The sequence below is a fragment of the Emys orbicularis genome, chromosome 10, assembly GCF_028017835.1.
Source record: "Emys orbicularis isolate rEmyOrb1 chromosome 10, rEmyOrb1.hap1, whole genome shotgun sequence".
Lineage (NCBI taxonomy): Eukaryota > Metazoa > Chordata > Testudines > Emydidae > Emys > Emys orbicularis.
In genome coordinates, this window is record NC_088692.1 from 40262425 (window position 1) to 40284301 (window position 21877).

Consider the following 21877-nt stretch of genomic DNA (forward strand, 5'->3'; position numbering starts at 1 on the left):
TTGTCGTTCAGTTCCCACTTGTGTTCTTGGGGAAACTGTCTGCTTAATGTATCCGCCATCATGTTCTGTCAACCTGGGAGGTATGATGCTGTAATGGTGATTTTGTGCTTTATGCACCAGTTCCATAGTTTTATGGCTTCTGTGCCTAGGGAGTGAGATCGTGCTCCACCCTGTCAGTTTATGTAGAACATATATGCCATGTTGTCCATCATGATTCTTATTGTTTTGTTCCTTATTATTGGGAGGAAATGGATACACGTGTTGCAAACCGCACGTAATTCGAGCAGGCTGATGTGTAAATGTGTCTCTGTGGGCGACCACTTCCCTCACATTGTATGTTAGTTCAAGGGAGCACCCCAGCTGATCAGTGAGGCATCTGTTGTGATCAGTATGGATGGTGGATCCTGCTGAAATGGGATCCCTGAGCATACATTTCTTGGACTTGTCCACCATTTTAAGAAGTGTTGGACTTTTGATATTAGTGTTAAGCTTTTGTTCAGGCTGTGCTTTCATGGTATGGATACCGAGCTCAGCCATCCCTGTAGGCAGCACATATGTAGTCAAGCATGTTTTACTACAAAGGTAGTGGCCGCCATATGTCCCAATAGTTGTAGGCCGGTACATGCTGATACCCATGGGCTGTTTGTGACCACTGATATGAGAGTGGTCAGTGCTGAGAATCTGGTCATTGGTAGTGATGCTTCCACCTCTATTGAGTCCACGTGTGCTCCAATGAAGTCCAATTGTTGTACTGGGGTTAGAGTAGATTTCTGTTAGTTTATTTGTAACCCTAGGGTGTGAAAGAGGGCGATAGTCCAGGTATTTGTGAGACAAGGATGCATGTCCCTGGTAAGCTGTTCTCTTGATCTTGTGGGACATTGGTGGTCTGGTGCCTGATGGTGAGGAGTGATCTGATGAGAAGACTGCCTCTTCAAGGTCATCCTCATCTTCGCTTGAAAATGGTGGAGCAGTGGGGGATTCCGGCTGGTCCAGTGCCGTTGGTACTGGCGAGCCGTCGGTGCCGAACAGTGGAGATCTGGGGGTAGACACTACTTCCATGTCTACTTTCTGTGTAAGAGGATGCGGTGCTGCTGTTTTCGATGTCGTGTCTTTCTGTGCTGACACATTAGGTGGTAGCTTGGTCGGTGCTGTTCATTTGTATGTGGCCTTAGTCAGTGCCAGTGGTGCCACCCTTGAATTCTCTGTTGACGGTTCCGATGAAGTCGGTGCAGGCAGAGGGGGCATCACCAATGGCAAAGGTTGTGGTACTGTGTCCTTCATAGGAATAGTTGGTGCCGTGGAGGAGGAGGCTGGTTTGTGCCTACCACTCGACTCCTTTCCCCTACTGGCAGAAGTCCCGGTACGGAGGGTGCCGGAAGCGCCTGGTGCCTCAAAGATACTCACACTGCCTGAGGTTGGCACCGAGGGTAGAGATCTCACCAGAGACCGGTTTTTTTAAATGGTTCTCTGTTTGGGGAGGATGTGGCCATTTTCTCAGTTTTGTGGAGGAAAGGGTACTAGCTCTGTCCACAGAGGATGTGCCCTGAGAGTCCCTTGTCGAGGGTTATCTGGGGTCTCAAGTAGGCGTAAGAAACTCATTTTAATAGAGGAATTCAAGTCAGAGATCTGTCTCTCCTCACTCAAGTTTAGAGAATACTGCTGTGAGCAAACTTTTGTGATATGTGCGACTCACCTAAGCAGTGAATGCATAGTGAGTGCCCATCCGAAATAGGTACTGATTCCTTGTACAAAGTGCATCTTTAAAAACCTGAGGAGCCAGGCATATTTTTAACAGCCCTTGGAGCGCTAATTTGGGACTGGCAGAATGGAGGATTTTTTTAAAAAAAAAATTTTGAGGAATGAACTGTCTAACTAAGACTAACTGAAACTTAACACTAAGTGAACCAACTAATTACGACAAACTGAGGCTTACCTAAACAATCTAATGTTATCTACTTCTTTTCTAGGTTTTCTTCAACACCACTACAGAGCTCAGTCTCAGGCTGAGGATGGTTGAGAAGGAACTGAATGGGTTGGGTTGTATGCGCGCTACGTGAGGCGCCAATGGTGCTATGAGACAGCTATTGCGCACACGCGCCCCGACTAGGCACTGCTACTGAAGATCTCTGATCAACAGCGCCGGGACACACCAACACCTGAAGTGGAGCACCCACAGGGACAGCACTCAAAGAAGAAACATATCTCGTAAAGGATATGTCTACACTGAAATTGTGGGATGTAATTGCAGCTGGTATAGACGTACCTACACTTAGTTTTAATCTAGCTATTTTGGGTACCAGAGCAGTGAAGCTGTGGCTAGATTAAAGCTAGAGCAGGTATGTCTACTCAAGATGCAGTCACACCCCATGATTACAGCATAAATATACCCAAAGTGGCCAAATTATTTTAATTTCTTCTTTTTTGAAAAGATAGCTCTTGGTCTGAGACGCTGTTTGCTGTCAGCCTAGATAGGATTTAAAGCTAGACTTCAATAATTATCAAAACACTAACTTACACACCTCTACCCCTATATAACGCTGTCCTCGGGAGCCAAAAAAATCTTACCGCATTATAGGTGAAACCGCGTTATATTGAACTTGCTTTGATCCACCAGAGTGCGCAGTCCCACCCCCCCGGAGCGCTGCTTTACCGCGTTATATCCGAATTCATGTTATATCGGCTCGCGTTATATCGGGGTAGAGGTGTAATGGAAACAGTAAGAGACCACTACCTAGAATGGCACGTGTATATTCCTGAAACAAACAAACTATTTAAATGAGTCGGGCAAGTAGAATTTGGCGCCTAATTTGGAGCTTAGATAGCATATCAAAGAAACAAAGGGAAAATGTGAGAAAACACACACACTTGCACAATGAGGAGTTTGTCACTAGGTGGAGCGGTGTATCATTGTAATGGTTGCTCTAAAGACAATTCTCAGTGTAAAGCTAAATTCCCCTGCAAATGGAATTTAAAACACATCACTGTTCAAAGATGTTTCTTCTCCACTAAAAGGATGTCACCATTTTGATCTATTAAGGAACTGCTGTCAGTGTCATTTACTGTTTCACTTTCCTAGAATTCACTGTGGTGTTGCCTATTCAGATAATAAATAATTAATAAAACAGACATCGAGAGATCTCAAAAACAACACTTTACAAAGGAGCTCAGTATCATTAGCCCCATTTTACAGCTAGTGAAACTGAGGCACAGAGAGGGAAGTTAGTTGCCCAAGGTCACCCAGCAAAGCAGTATCAGATATTGAACCCAGGACTCCAGAATCCCAGTCCACTGCCCTATCCACTAGGTCATGCTGCCTCCCCAGTATTGCTAATCAATGCTATTTTCAAGTAATCCATCTAAATGAATTAAATAATGCCATTTTATATCAACAAATCCAATTACATGATGGTCAAAATGCCTGAGTCCTGTCTCCAGTATAGTTTCCACCATTGCTACCACCACTTGTGGTGAACCAGTGTTGAATTAGGAGTCCCATTTTTGCCAGTGTAGATGCAGCCTTGCAGACAGAACCACGACTCTATTGGGAGATTAGCATAAATTAACTGACAACTCTGGGGATCTAGTTAATCTGCTTTTGGAGGGCCGCACTCATATTTACTGGTCACCAGCCCACCCTTCAAAACACTCTTCAGCTGTATAAGGAGGATCTTTTCTGGTCCTGGGCCAGTAGGCAGGAGATTTAGAGAGAGGGGAGCAACTGGGCTAGAGAAAGAAAAAGATGAGGGGAAAAAATCCACTAGAAGTGAAAACAGGGAAGAAAGATGTTAAAGAAAAGATTTTGGGGGAGGGGAGGGGATGGGGGAGATCACATGAAGCAAATTAGTCTAAGGGAAAATACAGACACTAAAAAAAAGACTGAATAGATGCATCATGCTATAGAAGGAAAAGTGAAAGAAGAAAAAAAAAGGGAGATATTAAGATTTATAATTTTTATAGAAAATATGCTTTAGACATCATTTAACATTGGTGGTTTAGCTGGTTCTAGCAACCACACAAAGTATTAATTATTTGCTATCTTTGGAAAGGAAGGGGACAAATAGCTTCTCTCTAGTTCTGACCTCTTTTGGATGGTACAGATTACCCTCATTTTCTTTCTGAAAAGAAAAACAGGCATAGACCAGGCTGTGATTAATCAAGTCCACTCAAAGGGGTAGAGTATATTCCTTCAATGGAATAACCACTGAGTTTACAGCAGTGCTTGAGGCTACCAGCTCTATTCTAACAGGAAAATCCCTCATGCAAAATAGGAAAATAACTTTTGATACCTCTTTCTGACATTACTAAGAATCAGCTATTTCCACTTCTGATGTCATCACAGCCACTACCCTTCCAAACATTTATCCTGCTCCCAAAACTTCCAATCCCAACAGGACTGGTCCTGAAGAAGGATGTTGTACAGAGAACTCACTCTGAAAATGTTAGGATTTTCATGACTTTATACACTTCATCTTACTAGGTGTTTTATTTCCCCCCTAAGAATAATCTGTGCAACAGCACAAGTGAAAACAAGACCACCTTACACTGAAGAGTTTTGAAAACATTAAAGAGACTACATTTCCCAACAGACTGCAGGGTTTGTTTGTTGGGGTTTTTGTTTTTCTTACCATCAGTCACACTGATGAAGAAGGACAACCCCTCCTGGGGTCCCACTTTCAGAGGCACTCCAATTCCAGCTTTTCTCCAGTTAAACATATCCAGGGCCTTCTCATCACCACTCACCGCTGCTTTGGCTAGCTGTACCAGGTCCCTGCAGGCAACCAAAAGGCATTTCATTTCCAGCTCCCTATTTGGCACAGAACTTTTTAATCCAGAAAAAATGGATGGGGATTCCCACTAACAAAATGTGGCAACTATTCATGATGGAGAGATCTTTCACACTCAGCTCAGCAGAGATACTGGAATCCTCAAATGTATTCAATATGATTTAATCTCTATCATGACTTAGTATTATTTCCAGCTTATAGAAGGATATTCAGGGGGGTTCCCAGTATACATCTCCCCCTTATCCGTTGTTTTGCATAACGTCGCTCGTCAATAGGAGAATGTGTTCCGATTCACGTCGGTCCCGCATAGCCGTAGTTTGCAGTACTACAGTACTATACTATAAGTTGCAAACGACGGATATGCGGATCGGGAGCAATCTGAATTGGAACACGTTCCCCTATTGATGAGCGACATATGCAACAGATATGCATAGCCACGGGTGGGCTGCGGCCCACTCACTTAACATCCAGGCTCCCCCCCCCCCCGCCAATCCCAACTCTGCTCCCACCACAGCGCTTTCCCCACACTGCCCGGCTGGCGCTCCAGCCGGAGAGCAGGGTCGGAGCGCGGGGGCTTGCCAACCTCTGGAGCTCCAGCCATGGAGTGGGGTCGGGGGCTTGCCTTGCTCCGCTCGCCCGGCCCACCTGACAGGGAGTGGGGTCGGAGCACAGGGGCTTCCAAGCCCCCGACCCCCATTCCCTGGCCAGGGCGGGGCAAGCCCCTGCGCCCCAACCCTGCTCCCCAGCAGGAGTGCCAGGCAAGCATAGCAGGGCAAGCCCTGAGCACCGGGGGAGCTGGTGGGGTTGCACACATTTTTACAGGGCTCCCCATTTTCCGGGAGCCCCTGGCTAGAGCGTTTATTCCCCCCACCCCGCAAGGCCGGCTGGAGGAGGGGGAGAGGCAGCCTGATCGCTCCTACCCCTCCGCTCCCCTTTCATTGCATGCCCACCCAAGTGTCCCCCTCCTGTCTACGCCACTGGTGTACAAGTGGGTCCCCAATACAAGTCATTTCGGTATCAATCACCCTTTTCAAGAACGCAACCCCGATCTATACTGGGGACCCACTGTACATTTAAAATCATCGTATTTAGTATAAATCACATCTGTTAACATGATCACAGGCAGTCGTGCTGCCAGTCCTCTGAAATATCAACATTATTGCTTGCTGGAGTTGTGAAAGCTAGCAGCAGCGGGGAAGAGAGGAAGGGGACCTGGATCCGTGCAGAGGAAAGGGAGTCAGCAGCAGGAGCTGGAAGAAGGACCTGGAACCAAAGGAAAGGCACAGAGATAGCAATGGGAAAAAGAGCTTAGAAGAGTGCCGATTGGTGGGGGGGGGGAAGAGAAGAGAGATGATAGTTGGAAGAAAAGAAAAGGAGAAAAGCCTGGAACCATACATGCATAAGGAAGCTGGCAGGGGAATGGGTTCAAAAGGGTGTCTGAATCTGGGGAGGAGGAAGATCTGGGACCAGAGGATGAAGAAGAAGTCAGCAGGGAAGGGTGTTGGAAACAAGCCAGAAGGTGTGTGCAGTGGGATGGTAGTTGGGGGAGAAACTAGGGACTAGGCAGAAGAAGGGTGGTCTGAGAGCTAGGCTGGGAGATAGGAGGATCTGGTTGTAGGAGAGAGAGTAAGGGGCACTCATAGTGGGGTGATATAGGAGGCAGCAGGTAATTGTGCTTTGCATTTAAGGCAGATAAGCACTACTGATGGCTGGAGCAGTTAGGAGGAGCCACTACAAGGTGTGTGTGTTTGGATTTCCATGGGAACGCTGTGCAACAAACCTAATAATAAGAAATCCCCAGCCCTAAAGAGAGAGACATAGTCTAGAAGAGTTCCGATTGGGGCATTTTCACTTACTCGCCAGGAGATGGAGGCCGAAAGATACAGTGAGAAAGATACTTTCCATACTCATGTTTCAATAAAGGGGGGCCCTGCACTCGACCCCGCTGGTCCAGTCTCCATAGAACCAGGACTCCAAGCTGGAAGAATTGCAAAAAAGATAGACCTTCCTCACAAACAGATAATAATAGGAGATGAACTACTCAATGGACATTAAATAATCACTTCAGGCAATATCTTTTTCTGATAACATGGTATTTTTCTCTTATTTAGTACCTTTCATCTTTATTTTTTAAAATGTAGGTAAGATTATCCCCCTTTCCGAGGTGGCGAAGACTTCAAGTGACTTTTTAAATGATGGCATTTCATTATTTATTTAAAATGAAGCTGTTTGGAAAAGTGCCTAAATTACTTCCATTCTTAATGAAAAGGACATTGCTAAGTCTGGCAGGCCTAAAATTGGACCAACCTTGTTTTGTTCTGCACATATGCACCAAGACACATGCACTTGCATGTACTCAACATACCCCATACCCCTTTTTTCTTCCTTGTGAGCAGTCAGGTTACTAAAACTAACAAGAATCCAGCTCTAGAACTCTTGTTAGTTTCAATCCACTGCCTATTTTCAAGGCCAAGCAGGCAAGCAAAGCAAAAGTACACATGATCAGAGAAACACAGTCATTATTTATGGATTTCCCAGCACAGAAGAGAGAATTTTAGAAATGTTGCAACACTTAAAAAAAAAAAAAAAAAAAAATCAGGGTGAGTGTATAGTGAGGACTGATTCATTTTTAGGATCAGAAAAATTTTAAAATGACATTCTTAGAAGTTGAGAGAACCATAAGAGAAGTTAAAGAAGAAAAACACTCATTAGGTCATTAGTTATATAGTCCACATCACAGGAGTCAATGCAAAATTGTTCCTCAGAGCCCATTTTCTAGCATTTCATCCAGTCTAGTTTTAAGTGTCTCAACCAATGGGCCTTCATTATTTCTCTTGCGAGACTGTTCCACAGTCTAATAGAGCTCACTGTCAAGAAGTTTTTTTTCTGATATTCAGCCTAAACTTTCCCTTTAATTCCCATTATACCTGCTTGCTCCACCCAAAACCATATTTCACTCTTCTTGGCATTTTTCACCTCGTCAAATATTTGAAGACTGCTAGCATGTTTTATTATGAGCTTATATTATAAGCTTGTGAAGCTTGAAATCTCCCATTCTGAAACCAGTTTACTGCCAACATTATGTAGCCATTTGAAATACAGAGCTTTTATTTACTCTCTTCTCTGTCCAAACAACATACAACTGCTTCTACCTCTCCCCTTTGCCCCCAGGCCATGCATATCAAATAAGTAACACCACTTATGGCTCTCCTTCCTTCTAGAAAAGTAGTGTCCAAAAGTGAATGCATGTTCACAAGCACTATACATGTGTGTATGATAACAAAACAGTGATCCAATTGCGCAAGCTGCATAAACTCAGTAACATGCTGCCCACAGCACCTCTCCAGTCCCATAAATATTTAAATCACAGGAACATCAAAATCTAATTAATTTAAATCAAATGCTTGCCATTGCGAGATTTAACAATGACAAAGTTGTTGGGCCCTAATTCTGACACAGCTTTCTGAAGATATGCATTTTAACAAAACATACCCCTTTATCAGAGAAAATATATTAGCTTCTAAACAAGAGAGCCAACAGTTGATAAACAAAATAAGTCTGAGTTGCTGGTTCTGTTTTGACCAAGAATACAGGCAGACATAATGATTCAAGTACAGGTATTGTGCTGAACCTCAGACCCTGGCCCAGTTTTTGCAAATTGGCAAACAGTTGAAATTGAGAAGAATTCTGCAGTCTGAAGCACTCCAGTTTTGGATACCTATCAATTTCAACCCTCTGCTGAGTGGAAAAATGGAGCAAACAGAGAAGTAGAGGAACAATGCAGCATGACATGTACATTCACAATCCCCAAAAGCTGACATATGATACCAGCTTTGCAGCTGGAATTTTAAGATTATTTGTTATTTCTATTATGGTAGTACCTGGCATGCCCAGTTGCAATTGGGGGCCCACTCTGCTAGGCAATGAACAAAAACAGAATAAAAATGTATAATTCATAGATTCATAGATTCTAGGACTGGAAGGGACCTCGAGAGGTCATCGAGTCCAGTCCCCTGCCCGCATGGCAGGACCAAATACTGTCTAGACCATCCCTGATAGACATTTATCTAACCTAGTCTTAAATATCTCCAGAGATGGAGATTCCACAACCTCCCTAGGCAATTTATTCCAGTGTTTAACCACCCTGACAGTTAGGAACTTTTTCCTAATGTCCAACCTAGACCTCCCTTGCTGCAGTTTAAGCCCATTGCTTCTTGTTCTATCCTTAGAGGCTAAGGTGAACAAATTTTCTCCCTCCTCCTTATGACACCCTTTTAGATACCTGAAAACTGCTATCATGTCCCCTCTCAGTCTTCTCTTCTCCAAACTAAACAAACCCAATTCTTTCAGCCTTCCTTCATAGGTCATGTTCTCAAGACCTTTAATCATTCTTGTTGCTCTTCTCTGGACTCTTTCCAATTTCTCCACATCTTTCTTGAAATGCGGTGCCCAGAACTGGACACAATACTCCAGCTGAGGCCTAACCAGAGCAGAGTAGAGCGGAAGAATGACTTCTCGTGTCTTGCTCACAACACACCTGTTAATACATCCCAGAATCATGTTTGCTTTTTTTGCAACAGCATCACACTGTTGACTCATATTTAGCTTGTGGTCCACTATAACCCCTAGATCCCTTTCTGCCGTACTCCTTCCTAGACAGTCTCTTCCCATTCTGTATGTGTGAAACTGATTGTTCCTTCCTAAGTGGAGCACTTTGCATTTGTCTTTGTTAAACTTCATCCTGTTTAACTCAGACCATTTCTCCAATTTGTCCAGATCATTTTGAATTATGACCCTGTCCTCCAAAGCAGTTGCAATCCCTCCCAGTTTGGTATCATCCGCAAACTTAATAAGCGTACTTTCTATGCCAATATCTAAGTCGTTAATGAAGATATTGCACAGAACCGGTCCCAAAAACAGACCCCTGCGGAACCCCACTCGTTATGCCTTTCCAGCAGGATTGGGAACCATTAATAACAACTCTCTGAGTACGGTTATCCAGCCAGTTATGCACCCACCTTATAGTAGCCCCATCTAAATTGTATTTGCCTAGTTTATCAATAAGAATATCATGCGAGACCGTATCAAATGCCTTACTAAAGCCTAGGTATACCACATCCACAGCTTCTCCCTTATCCACAAGACTAGTTATCCGATCGAAGAAAGCTATCAGATTGGTTTGACATGATTTGTTCTTTACAAATCCATGCTGGCTGTTCCCTATCACCTTACCACCTTCCAAGTGTTTGCAGATGATTTCCTTAATTACTTGCTCCATTATCTTCCCTGGCACAGAAGTTAAACTAACTGGTCTGTAGTTTCCTGGGTTGTTTTTATTTCCCTTTTTATAGATGGGCACTATATTTGCCCTTTTCCAGTCTTCTGGAATCTCTCCCGTCTCCCATGATTTTCCAAAGATAATAGCTAGAGGCTCAGATACCTCCTCTATTAGCTCCTTGAGTATTCTAGGATGCATTTCATCAGGCCCTGGTGACTTGCAGGCATCTAACTTTTCTAAGTGATTTTTAACTTGTTCTTTTTTTATTTTATCTGCTAAACCTACCCCTTTCCCATTAGCATTCACTATGTTAGGCATTCCTTCAGACTTCTCGGTGAAGACCGAAACAAAGAAGTCATTAAGCATCTCTGCCATTTCCAAGTTTCCTGTTACTGTTTCTCCCTCTTCACTAAGCAGTGGGCCTACCCTGTCTTTGGTCTTCCTCTTGCTTCTAATGTATTGATAAAAAGTCTTCTTGTTTCCCTTTATTCCTGTAGCTAGTTTGAGCTCATTTTGTGCCTTTGCCTTTCTAATCTTGCCCCTGCATTCCTGTGTTGTTTGCCTATATTCATCCTTTGTAATCTGTCCTAGTTTCCATTTTTTATATGACTCCTTTTTATTTTTTAGATCATGCAAGATCTCGTGGTTAAGCCAAGGTGGTCTTTTGCCACATTTTCTATCTTTCCTAACCAGCGGAATAGCTTGCTTTTGGGCCCTTAATAGTGTCCCTTTGAAAAACTGCCAACTCTCCTCAGTTGTTTTTCCCCTCAGTCTTGATTCCCATGGGACCTTACCTATCAGCTCTCTGAGCTTACCAAAATCCGCCTTCCTGAAATCCATTGTCTCTATTTTGCTGTTCTCCCTTCTACCCTTCCTTAGAATTGCAAACTCTATGATTTCATGATCACTTTCACCCAAGCTGCCTTCTACTTTCAAATTCTCAACGAGTTCCTCCCTATTTGTTAAAATCAAGTCTAGAACAGCTTCCCCCCTAGTAGCTTTTTCAACCTTCTGAAATAAAAAGTTGTCTGCAATGCAGTCCAAGAATTTGTTTGATAGTCTGTGCCTCGCTGTGTTATTTTCCCAACATATATCTGGATAGTTGAAGTCCCCCATCACCACCAGATCTTGGGCTTTGGATGATTTTGTTAGTTGTTTAAAAAAAGCCTCATCCACCTCTTCCACCTAGTTAGGTGGCCTGTAGTAGACTCCTAGCATGACATCACCCTTGTTTTTTACCCCTTTTAGCCTAACCCAGAGACTCTCAACACTTCCATCTCCTATGTCCATCTCTACCTCAGTCCAAGTGTGCACATTTTTAATATATAAGGCAACACCTCCTCCCTTTTTCCCCTGTCTATCCTTCCTGAGCAAGCTGTATCCATCCACACCAACATTCCAATCATGTGTATTATCCCACCAAGTTTCAGTGATGCCAACAATGTCATAGTTGTATTTATTTATTAGCACTTCCAGTTCTTCCTGCTTATTACCCATACTTCTCGCATTTGTATATAGGCATCTAAGATACTGGTTTGATCTTTCCTCCCAGTTTTGTCCTGACCCTCCTTTCTCTCTGCCAATATAGCCACACTCCCTCTCGTTTCCGACCCATCTCCCAAGTCTCCATGTTCCCCACTTACCTGTGGGCTTTGCTCACCTGTCCCCGTCAAACCTAGTTTAAAGCCCTCCTCACTAGGTTAGCCAGTCTGTGTCCAAATAGTGTCTTTCCCCTCCTCGAAAGGTGAATGCCATCTCTGCCTAGCAGTCCTTCCTCAAATAGCATCCCGTGGTCTAGGAAGCCAAAGCCCTCCTGGCGACACCATCTTCGCAGCCAGGCATTCACCTCCATGATGCATCTGTCTCTGCCCGGGCCCCTACCTTTGACAGGAAGAATCGAAGAGAATACCACCTGCGCTCCAAACTCCTTCACCCGTACTCCCAGAGCCCTGTAGTCACTCTTGATCCGCTCAGTGTCACACCGCGCAGTATCATTTGTGCCCACATGGATGAGTAGCATGGGGTAGTAGTCAGAGGGCTGGATAATCCTCGACAATGCCTCCGTAACGTCTCGGATACGGGCTCCCGGCAGGCAGCATACCTCCCGAGATGAAATGTCAGGGCGACAGATGGGCGCCTCCGTCCCCCTCAGCAGAGAGTCTCCGACCACCACTACCCTACGTTTCCTATTCGCAGTGGTGGCAGCAGACCTCCCAGCCTTAGGGGTACGAGGCTTCTCCTCCTTTACTGTAGGGGGTGATGCCTTCTTTCCTGTATCAAGAAGAGCATAACGGTTACCTATTACCACAGCGGGAGGGTTCGGAGCAGGGGTGGAGCACTGCCTGCTGCCAGAAGTAACCAGCTGCCAGTGTCCACCCTGAGCCATCTCCTCCTCCACCAGTGGTGTATCAGCAGTCCTGTGTACTGGGACAGCTACCTCAGCTGTCTCCACATGGACACTGTCCAGGAATTGCTCGTGGATTCGGATGCTCCTCAACCTAGCCACCTCCTCCTGTAGCTCTTCCACCTGCTGCCTGAGAGATTCCACCAGCAGGCACCTTTCACATTGGATGGTCCCCCCAGCCTGGATATCAGTAAGTGGAAATTGCAAGTTACAGTCTCTGCAAAACCACACCAGGATCTGGGTAGAAGCATCCATGCTCAGGCGCTCTGTCTGGCTACAAGCGCAGGTGGAGGAGACAGAAGCAGTGCTGGCACAGGTGTTGCGGGTCTTCCTAACCATCGTAAGCCTCCCTCTGTCAAACTCCCGTCTGCAGCCCCCTGTCCGCTGAAAGGGTTGTTTAAGCAAGAAGTTTTAGGTTTTAAGGGGAATAAAGGGAAAACAGATAGAACCGGCAAGGGACCCTCGCCCCTTCCCACTCCCCTTCCCAACTCCCTTGCGAAACTCCCTGTTAGCAGCCCTTGGTCGCAAAAGCTCCCTGGTCGCTTGTGCGCCGCTTTATAAAGCCCTGGCCTGTATGAATGCCCCGCCCACTGATTAAGGCTCAGCCAATTACCAGAGGCTTCTAGCTTTCAAACCTTCCTTTGAAGCTCACAGCTTCCAACTGCCAGCCACAGCACACGGTCCTTCAAACAAACAAACAAACAAAGCACACAGCAAGTAACCCCCAAACACAAACAAACACACACTACAGACAGTCACTTACCCCAAACGGGTGCTGTATTGCTCCTCCTTCACCTGGAGAACTCCCTTGCGAAACTCCCTGTTAGCAGCCCCTAGTCGCAAAAGCTCCCTGGTCGCGTGTGCGCTGCTTTATAAAGCCCTGGCCTGTATGAATGCAGTGAAGGGCAAATTACAGTGAAGGGTTGTAACCATGCTGGTTCTGGTGGGACCCAACTGAGAGTACCAATTCAGGACAAATTGCTTAAAGCAGGGCAGTTACAGCCCAAAGCTGGAGTTCCTTTACTATTAAGGCAAACCAAACCAGCCAAACAGAGAGGACTTCGGTTTTACCCCACTGGCTAACCATAAGTCATACAAGCAATTCCCTTAGACACTCCAGTTTCCCAGTATCACCACCAGTGCCACTCGTTATGGGGTTGAATGGCTATGAAAACCAATATCCCAGTGAACGAAAAAAGGTTCTCACGATCCCAAAGGACCAGGCCCCAGACCCAGGTCAATATACAAATTAGACCTTACCCACAAATCACACGGTTGCCAATTCTTTAGAATCTAAAAGGTTTATACATACAGTAATAGCAAAGTTCTTGATTCAGGCTTATAGCAGTGATAGAATAAACTGCAGGTTCAAATCAAATCTCTGGAGTACATCCACAGCTGGGATGGGTCATTCAGTCCTTTGTTCAGAGTTTCAGTTTGTAGCAAAGTCTCTCCAGAAGTAAAAAGCAGGACTGAAGACAAGATGGAGATGAGGCATAAGCCTTTTAGTCTCCTCCAGGTGTAAGAACACTTCTTTCATAGAATCATAGAATATCAGGGTTGGAAGGGACCTCAGGAGGTCATCTAGTCCAACCCCCTGCTCAAAGCAGGGCCAATCCCCAGACAGATTTTTGCCCCAGATCCCTAAATGGCCCCCTCAAGGATTTAACTCACAACCCTGGGTTTAGCAGGCCAATGCTCAAACCACTGAGCTATCCCTCCTCTTACTATGGAAAATTACAGCAAAAATGGAATTTGGGATCACATGGGCAAGTCACATGTCCATGCATGACTTAGTTCTTTACAGGCAGCAGCCATTGCTATCTTGACCATCCCCAGGTAGACTTCTTATGTGGATTGGAGTCTTCCAAGATCCATTGTCAGTTAAGTGTTTCTTGATTGGGCACTTAATTTGCAAAATTCCTTTCTCAAGAAGCTGACCAAATGCTTTACTAAGGCCTTGGCTACACTTGCGAGTTGCAGCGCTGTAAAGCCGCCCCCAGCGCTGTAACTCACTCCCCGTCCACACTGGCAAGGCATTTGCAGCGCTGTATCTCCGTGGTTGCAGTGCTGCATGTACTCCACGTCCCCGAGAGGAATAGCGTGTGTTGCGCTGCTGCTGCAGCGCTGCGGCGCCAGTGTGGCCGCCCAATGCGCTGTGACTGGCCTCCAGAAGTATTCGGCAGTATCCCACAATGCCTGTTCTAGCCACTCTGGTCATCAGTTCAAACTCTACTGCCCTGGCCTCAGGTAACCAACCATGTGACCCACCCTTTACATTCCCCGGGAATTTTAAAAATCCCCTTCCTGTTTGCTCAGCCCGGCATGGCGTGGAGTGCTATCAGCGAATCCTTCCAGGTGACCATGCCTCCACGCGCCAAGCGAGCCCCAGCATGGAGCAATGGCGAGTTGCTGGACCTCATCAGTGTTTGGGGGGAGGAAGCTGTCCAGTCCCAGCTGCGCTCCAGCCATAGGAATTATGATACCTTTGGGAAGGTATCAAAGGACATGATGGAAAGGGGCCATGACTGGGACGCCCTGCAGTGCAGGATTAAAGTGAAGGAGCTGCGGAGTGCCTACCGCAAAGCCCGCGATGCAAACGGCCACTCGGGTGCTCCCCCCGCGACCTGCCGATTCTACAAAGAGCTGGATGCGATACTTGGGGTTAACCCCACCTCCACTCCGAGCACCACCATGGACACTTCAGAGCCGGTGTGCGGGGGGAGGAGGAGGAGGAGGAGGAAAACGGGAGTGAGGGTGGTGGGCCGGATGGAGACACCCCGGAATCCCTGGAGCCATGCAGCCAGGAGCTCTTCTCGAGCCAGGAGGAAGGTAGCCAGTCGCAGCGGCCGGTATTTGGTGGAGGACAAACAGAAGAGCAGGTTCCCGGCAAGCGGGTTTTTTTTCAGGAAGGAATTTTTTCGGTGCGGGCTCTTTGGGAGAGGAGGGTTAGGCATGCATGCCTAGATGCGGAATAGTGCATTGATGTGGTTTATCACATCACGGTAATCGGCCTCGGTAATCTCCTCGAATGTCTCATCCAGAACATGTGCAATGCGCTTGCGCAGGTTTATCAGGAGAGCCACCGTGGTCCTTGTCCCAGCCAGGCTAACGTGTCCGCGCCACTGTGCTGCGAGGGGCGGGGGGACCATTGCTGCACACAGGCAAGCTGCATATGGGCCAGGGCGGAAGCCGCATTGCAGTAGAAGACCCTCCCTTGCTTCCCAGGTCACCCTCAGCAGCGAGATATCGTTCAGGACGAACTCCTGTGGAAAATGTTGGGACAGTGTTCAGTGTAGGTGCCCCCTGCAGCTGTTGGCTCTCCAAGGCACAGAAACCCAGAGGACAGTGCAGCCCTGAAACAATCAGTCCCCCTTACTCACCATTTTGAGGCTCCCGTAGGATGTGTGCTCTGTTTCGGAAGGGAAAATTATGCTATTGTGTAGACCCTGTGTGTTTTCTACTCCTTAAGTGTGGAGGGAATCATTACTCTGTCTGGTATAAACAATGCTGCCTCTGTTAAATGTTGCATTTTGCCTATACAGCTGCATCAACCTTGAGACCTCAGCTGACCCTCTTATCGCCTGCTCAGAGACTGCAAAGACTCAGGAACAGACAGCGAAAAAGCAAAGAAGACATGCTGCAAGAAGTGATGTGGCAACCTATTAAAGAGAATGAGAAAGCACAGAACTGGAGGAAAACGCAGTGCACCCGGAACACCGGCAGCAAAGCACAGATCAGCTCATAAGCATCCTGGAGCGCCAAGCAGACGCTATCCAGGAGCTCGTAGCCATGCAGAAGGAGCAGTACCGCAAGCGCAAACGCCACACCCCCCTACAGCCCTTGTCCCAAAACTCTTTCCGTTGTGCCCCACTGTCACCTCCAACCCAACTTTCCCCAACTTCTGTGTTCTTCACACCACCAGCTGCCTCCAACACCAGTATCTTCACCACCCAGCCCTGAAAACCACAACCCTTACCCTCTGCACTCAACCCCCATCACCATGCAGTATAGCGATCCTGAAGTGCAGCACTCACTGCACAGCACACCAGACAGGACATACGCGAATCTGTGATTGTACCGTTCCCCACTCCACCCCCTTGTTTCTTTTCAATAAATGGATTTTTTGGCTTTGAAAACATTCTTTATTATTGCATAAAGTAAAAGACTCCTTAGCCCAGGAAATAAACAGGCACTGCAAGTCTGCTTAGCAAACACTGATTCCTAAAGATTGGAACTACTGCACTTCACTCCCGTGCAGGGCACCAGATATCACTGCTGGTTTTCAGCCTCAAATTGCTCCCTCAAGGCATCCCTAATCCTTGCAGCCCCGGGCTAGGCCCCTGTAATAGCCCTGCACTCTGGCTGTGCAAATTCAGCCTCCAGGTGTTCAACCTCGGAGGTCCATGCCTGAGTGAAGCTTTCACCCTTCCCTTCCCAGATATTATGGAGGGCACAGTATGCGGATATAACCGTGGGGATGCTGTTTTCGGCCAAGTCCAGCTTCCCATACAGAGATCACCGGCGACCCTTTAAACGGCCAAAGGCACACTCCACAGTCATTCAGCACCGGCTCAGCCTGTAGTTGAACTGTTCCTTGCTGCTGTCAAGGCTCCCTGTGTAGGGTTTCATGAGCCACGGCATTAACGGGTAAGCGGGATCTCCAAGGATCACAATGGGCATTTCGACTTCCCCTACCGTGATCTTCCGCTCTGGGAAAAAAGTCCCGGCCTGCATCTTCCTGAACAGCCAAGTGTTCCGAAAGATGCGTGCGTCATGCACCTTTCCGGGCCAGCCTGCATTAATGTCAATGAAACGCCCACGGTGATCCACAAGCGCCTGGAGAACCATAGAGAAATACCCCTTCCGATTAACATACTCGGATCCTAGGTGGGGTGGTGCCAGAATAGGAATGTGCGTCCCATCTATCGCCCCTCCACAGTTAGGGAACCCCATTTGTGCAAAGCCATCCACTATTTCCTGCACGTTACCCAGAGTCACGGTTCTTCTGAGTAGGATGCGATTAATGGCCCTGCAAACTTGCATCAACATGATTCCAACGGTCGACTTTCCCACTCCAAACTGGTTTGAGACCGACCGGTAGCTGTCTGGAGTTGCCAGCTTCCAGACTGCAATAGCCACCCACTTCTCCACTGGCAGGGCAGCTCTCAATCTCGTGTCCTTGCGCCGCAGGGTGGGGGCGAGCTCCTCACACAGTCCCATGAAAGTGGCTTTTCTCATCCGAAAGTTCTGCAGCCACTGCTCGTCATCCCAGACTTCCATGACGATGTGATCCCACCACTCGGTGCTTGTTTCCCGAGCCCAAAAGCGGCATTCCATGGTGCTGAGCATGTCCGTGAATGCCACAAGCAATTTCGTGTCGTACGCATTACGCAGCTCGATAGCATCGTTGGACTCCTCACTCTCACTGTCACTTTGGATCTTAAGGAATAGTTCAACAGCCAAACGTGACATGCTGGCGAGATAAGTCAGCATACGCCTCAGCAGTTCGGGCTCCATTTCCCGCAGACAACAGATCACGCTGCACAGAAACCATTGAAAGATGGCGCCAAAGGTGGACGGAAACAAAGGGATTTCTGGGATGCGAAGCAATGCATCATGGGGCGTTGGGACAGGAACCAGAATGCCCCGCACCCACGCCCCCTTCCCACAACCCACGGCGCCAGAATGGGAAGAGGTGCTCTGTGGGATAGCTGCCCATAATGCACCGCTCCCAATGGAGCAGCAAATGCGGCCACGACAGTGCGCTGGGCAGCTGTCAGTGTGGACAGACTGCAGTGCTTTCCCTACTCAGCTGTACGAAGTCAGGTTTAACTCACAGCGCTGTACATCTGCAAGTGTAGCCAAGGACTAAGGCTACTTTAGAATCAAAACGCATTGATATACAAGTACATAGCCAATATTCATAACTTCAACTACAAAAATGATATACACATACAGATAGCATAATTATAATCAACAAATCATAATCTTTCCATAGACACCTTACACAACAGCCTTTGTACAATGTTTGCTGCGAATATATAACAGTGGTTGCAACAATGATCTATACGGTCACAGGTTATGTCAGTAACGTCACAAGGGTTATTAGGATTTATTCTTTTTTCTTTAATATACTGTAAGTGAATTTAGTCCTCATGAAAATGAAAGATTAGTAGTATTTGTATGAAGCATAGCACAGCACTTCCACATAGCTCTTCCAACGCATCTCACCTAAGGTCCGGCACATAGCATGGTTCTGAAGCCACAAAAGTGACCATATAATTCTCCTCTTAAGTTATCAGAATCTAAGCTTTAATTTTTAAAAACAAAATCAATACATTTTCCATGCTTTTCATTGAAAATATTATCCAAATGTTTACCAGTGCAGTGGTGTCTGTTCAAGTGTGCAGAGAACCTGAAACAGTAGCTGTAAAACTGTGACTCCCAAATGGTGGTCTGTGGACCACTGGTGGTTCAGAGTTCTGGCTGGTGGTGTCTGCTAAGTGAAAAATTACATGTTGCTGGTTCTACTTTCTTTTTTCCGCCCCCAACTGCTTCTATAAGCAACCAAGTGCCTCGTTATAAAGGGGAGCCTGGATGCGCATAAAAACAGCTGGAAATTACTCCCATATATATCCTGAGTTGAGGTCATCTTTCTGCTTGACAACTAGACACACCTTATTTTCAAGTCAGATTGCTCCTTCCACCCCTAAAAAAGCTCACCACACCTTCAATGTTCTAGTAACATCAAGGATGAAATGGGGAAGTGTAATGGGCATAAAATTGCATAAGGTTCATGACTCTCACTTCATGACCAGATTTTTATCCTTCAAAGCACACTTTTCCCCCTTTCCTTTATGCCACCCAATAAATGGGTTTATCCACTGTAATAAATCCAGACTCCATTCATGTTCTATTGATTCGGGTCTCCTCATGTATCTGATCGTGCCCCGATGGTTTACTTCAAAGCTCCACACGAGAATAAAAGAGCCAAAAATGGCTACAAATATTTTTTTCCCCCCAAACCTTTACTAGAGAGAGAATTTTTTTCTTTTCATAGTGTAATGTCAAGTTAATCTTTGCTCCCCAACTACTAGCAAAGCCTGGAATCTGAAACTAAATTGTCTTATTAGCCTCTGCCTGGGGGGAAATATTTGTGGAAAAGAATTAGAAGACAAGATTGGAGCTCTTGAATAAAAGTATTTACTCAGCCAAGGCCAAGCTAGTCTTCAATTTGCTTCCAAGCCAGCTTTCATCATGGCAACTGGAGATGACACAGTGACATTTGTATCCATGAGATTGATTTGTTAAGACATTTTGGTATCCTTTGAACCGTTCTAATAGCCCAACGCTTTTGCCTTTTGCTGTAAAAGCCATGTGTTTCATAAAAACTCTTTCACTCAAGATACTTATACAAAACACCTGGACCCTTCCAATACTATCGAGCCATCAAAAGCTGGAAGTTATCCAAGGTATTATGTACTTAGAATGTAAATAAAGAGCTCCTGATCCTCACTGGTTGCTGCTCAAGTTTTAAGAAGTATTTTCAGTGGTTCTTGGAGCCTAAATTTGAATTACTGGGGCTGGGCATTCCCAGATGAGGACACTAGGCTACAAAGCTCCTTAAAGGAGATTAGGCTGAGGTCAAGTCTCACGATCTTCAAGACATACCACTCACCTCTTTCTACAGGCATTCTCTTATGGTCCTGTAATTGAGCAACTTTGATATCCAGAGGGAAAGAAAGCCATTTTGTTTCCTTTTCTTGAAGGATTTTATGTGAATAACAACAATAAATGGATATAGCCAGATAGGGGAGTACAAGTAAACAATGAGACAATTGGTCTGCTTGATAGGCAATGGTCTCTGCATGCCAGCAATCTCAATCTCACCATTGTTGCCCAATTTTCCTATAAGAAAATGGACAATTCGACTGTGGCTTTTATCAGTCAATTTCTTTGTCAAGACCACCAAACATAATAGAAGTTTTACAGCCAATAATTAGATCTACACTTTTTCATTGATTCATACTGACAGTAAAAGCTGAAATCTCTGGAGAAGCTGTGTCTTATCTTAGGGAGTGTCAAAAAAAACTCACAGAAAATAGACAAAAGGAACAGCGTTTTTCTTTTTTGGCTCAGGAATTGGCAAAAACAGAATCCAGTATTGAATATTAGTGGTCAGCATTGAATATCAATAGATAATTCCTCATTTCGCCACATAAAAGAGCAACTAACTCATCAAGAAATTAAGATTAATGTATTTAAAATATATTTCCACAACACATTTTCAGCCCACTAGAGTCTTTTTGCTCTTTGCTCCACCTAATAATACACTGATACTAAGAAGACTCAAGCATTTTTGCTGTGTTTGAGGGAGGGTCACTATACAAAAGTGGGGGAAGGATGTGGGAGGGCTCATTGTAAAGACACTGTACTGAGACTAAGGAGATCTGGGTTCTATTGCCAGCTATGCCACAAACTTCCTAGGTGGCCTCAGGCAAGCTACGCCACTGCTGTGTGCCTCTGTTTCCACATCTGCAAAATGGTGATAATACTATCACAGAATATGTTGTAAAGTTAAATTAATTAATATTTAAAGATGCTTAGATACAATAGTAATGACCATTATAGAAAAGCCAATAAATAAAGTTGGGGAAATCCTGATATAAACCCATTTCCGTTTCAGAAGCATGCAAAAAAATGGTTACTTAACTCTCGTAACTGTTGTTCTTCAAGATGTGTTGCTCATGTCCATTCCAAATCCCGCCCACCTCCCCTCTGTCGGAGTATTCCGGCAAGAAGTAACTGAGCAAGCGGCAGGTCAGCAGGGACCTATATACACTGCCATAAAGGCGCCACTCCAGGGCTCTCCACAGTCGACCCGACAGGTACTGCTAGGGGAAAAACCTTCCGACGATCGTGCACACAGCGCGCTCACACCCCTATTGGAATGGACATGAGCAACACATCTCTAAGAACAACAGTTACCTACCTCTCGTAACCATTTTTTCTTCTTCGAATGATTGCTCATGTGCATTCCAATAGGTGACTTCCAAGCAGTTTCCCTGGGGGAGGGGTCGGAGTTCACCTGGTTGCTGAGTGCAGGACTGCCCTGCCAAAGGCTGCATCATCCCTCGCCTGTTGTGTAATGGCATAGCGTGACGTGAAGGTGTGGATGGAAGACCACACTGCTGCCTTGTATATGTCCTGGATAGGGACCTGTGCCAGGAATACTGGGGACGACGCCTGCACTCTCATGAAGTGCGCCGTAAGCCGAGGGGCTGAAATTTTTGCCAGGTCGTAGCAAGTCCTGATACAGGACATGATCCATGATGAAATGCGCTGGGACGAGATTGGGAGCCCCCTCATCCTTTCTGTGATTGCAATAAAGAGCTATGGTGACTTACA

General features: G+C 45.9%; 1 protein-coding gene across 1 annotated transcript in view; it reads right to left on the bottom strand.

Moving 5' to 3' along the window:
- The window catches only part of IFT140 (intraflagellar transport 140), a 242819-nt gene that overhangs the window by 207515 nt on the left and 13427 nt on the right, over positions 1 to 21877 (bottom strand). The window contains 2 exon segments of the mRNA XM_065412296.1: positions 4626 to 4768; positions 6641 to 6762. Coding sequence (XP_065268368.1) covers positions 4626 to 4768; positions 6641 to 6762 — 265 coding nt within the window.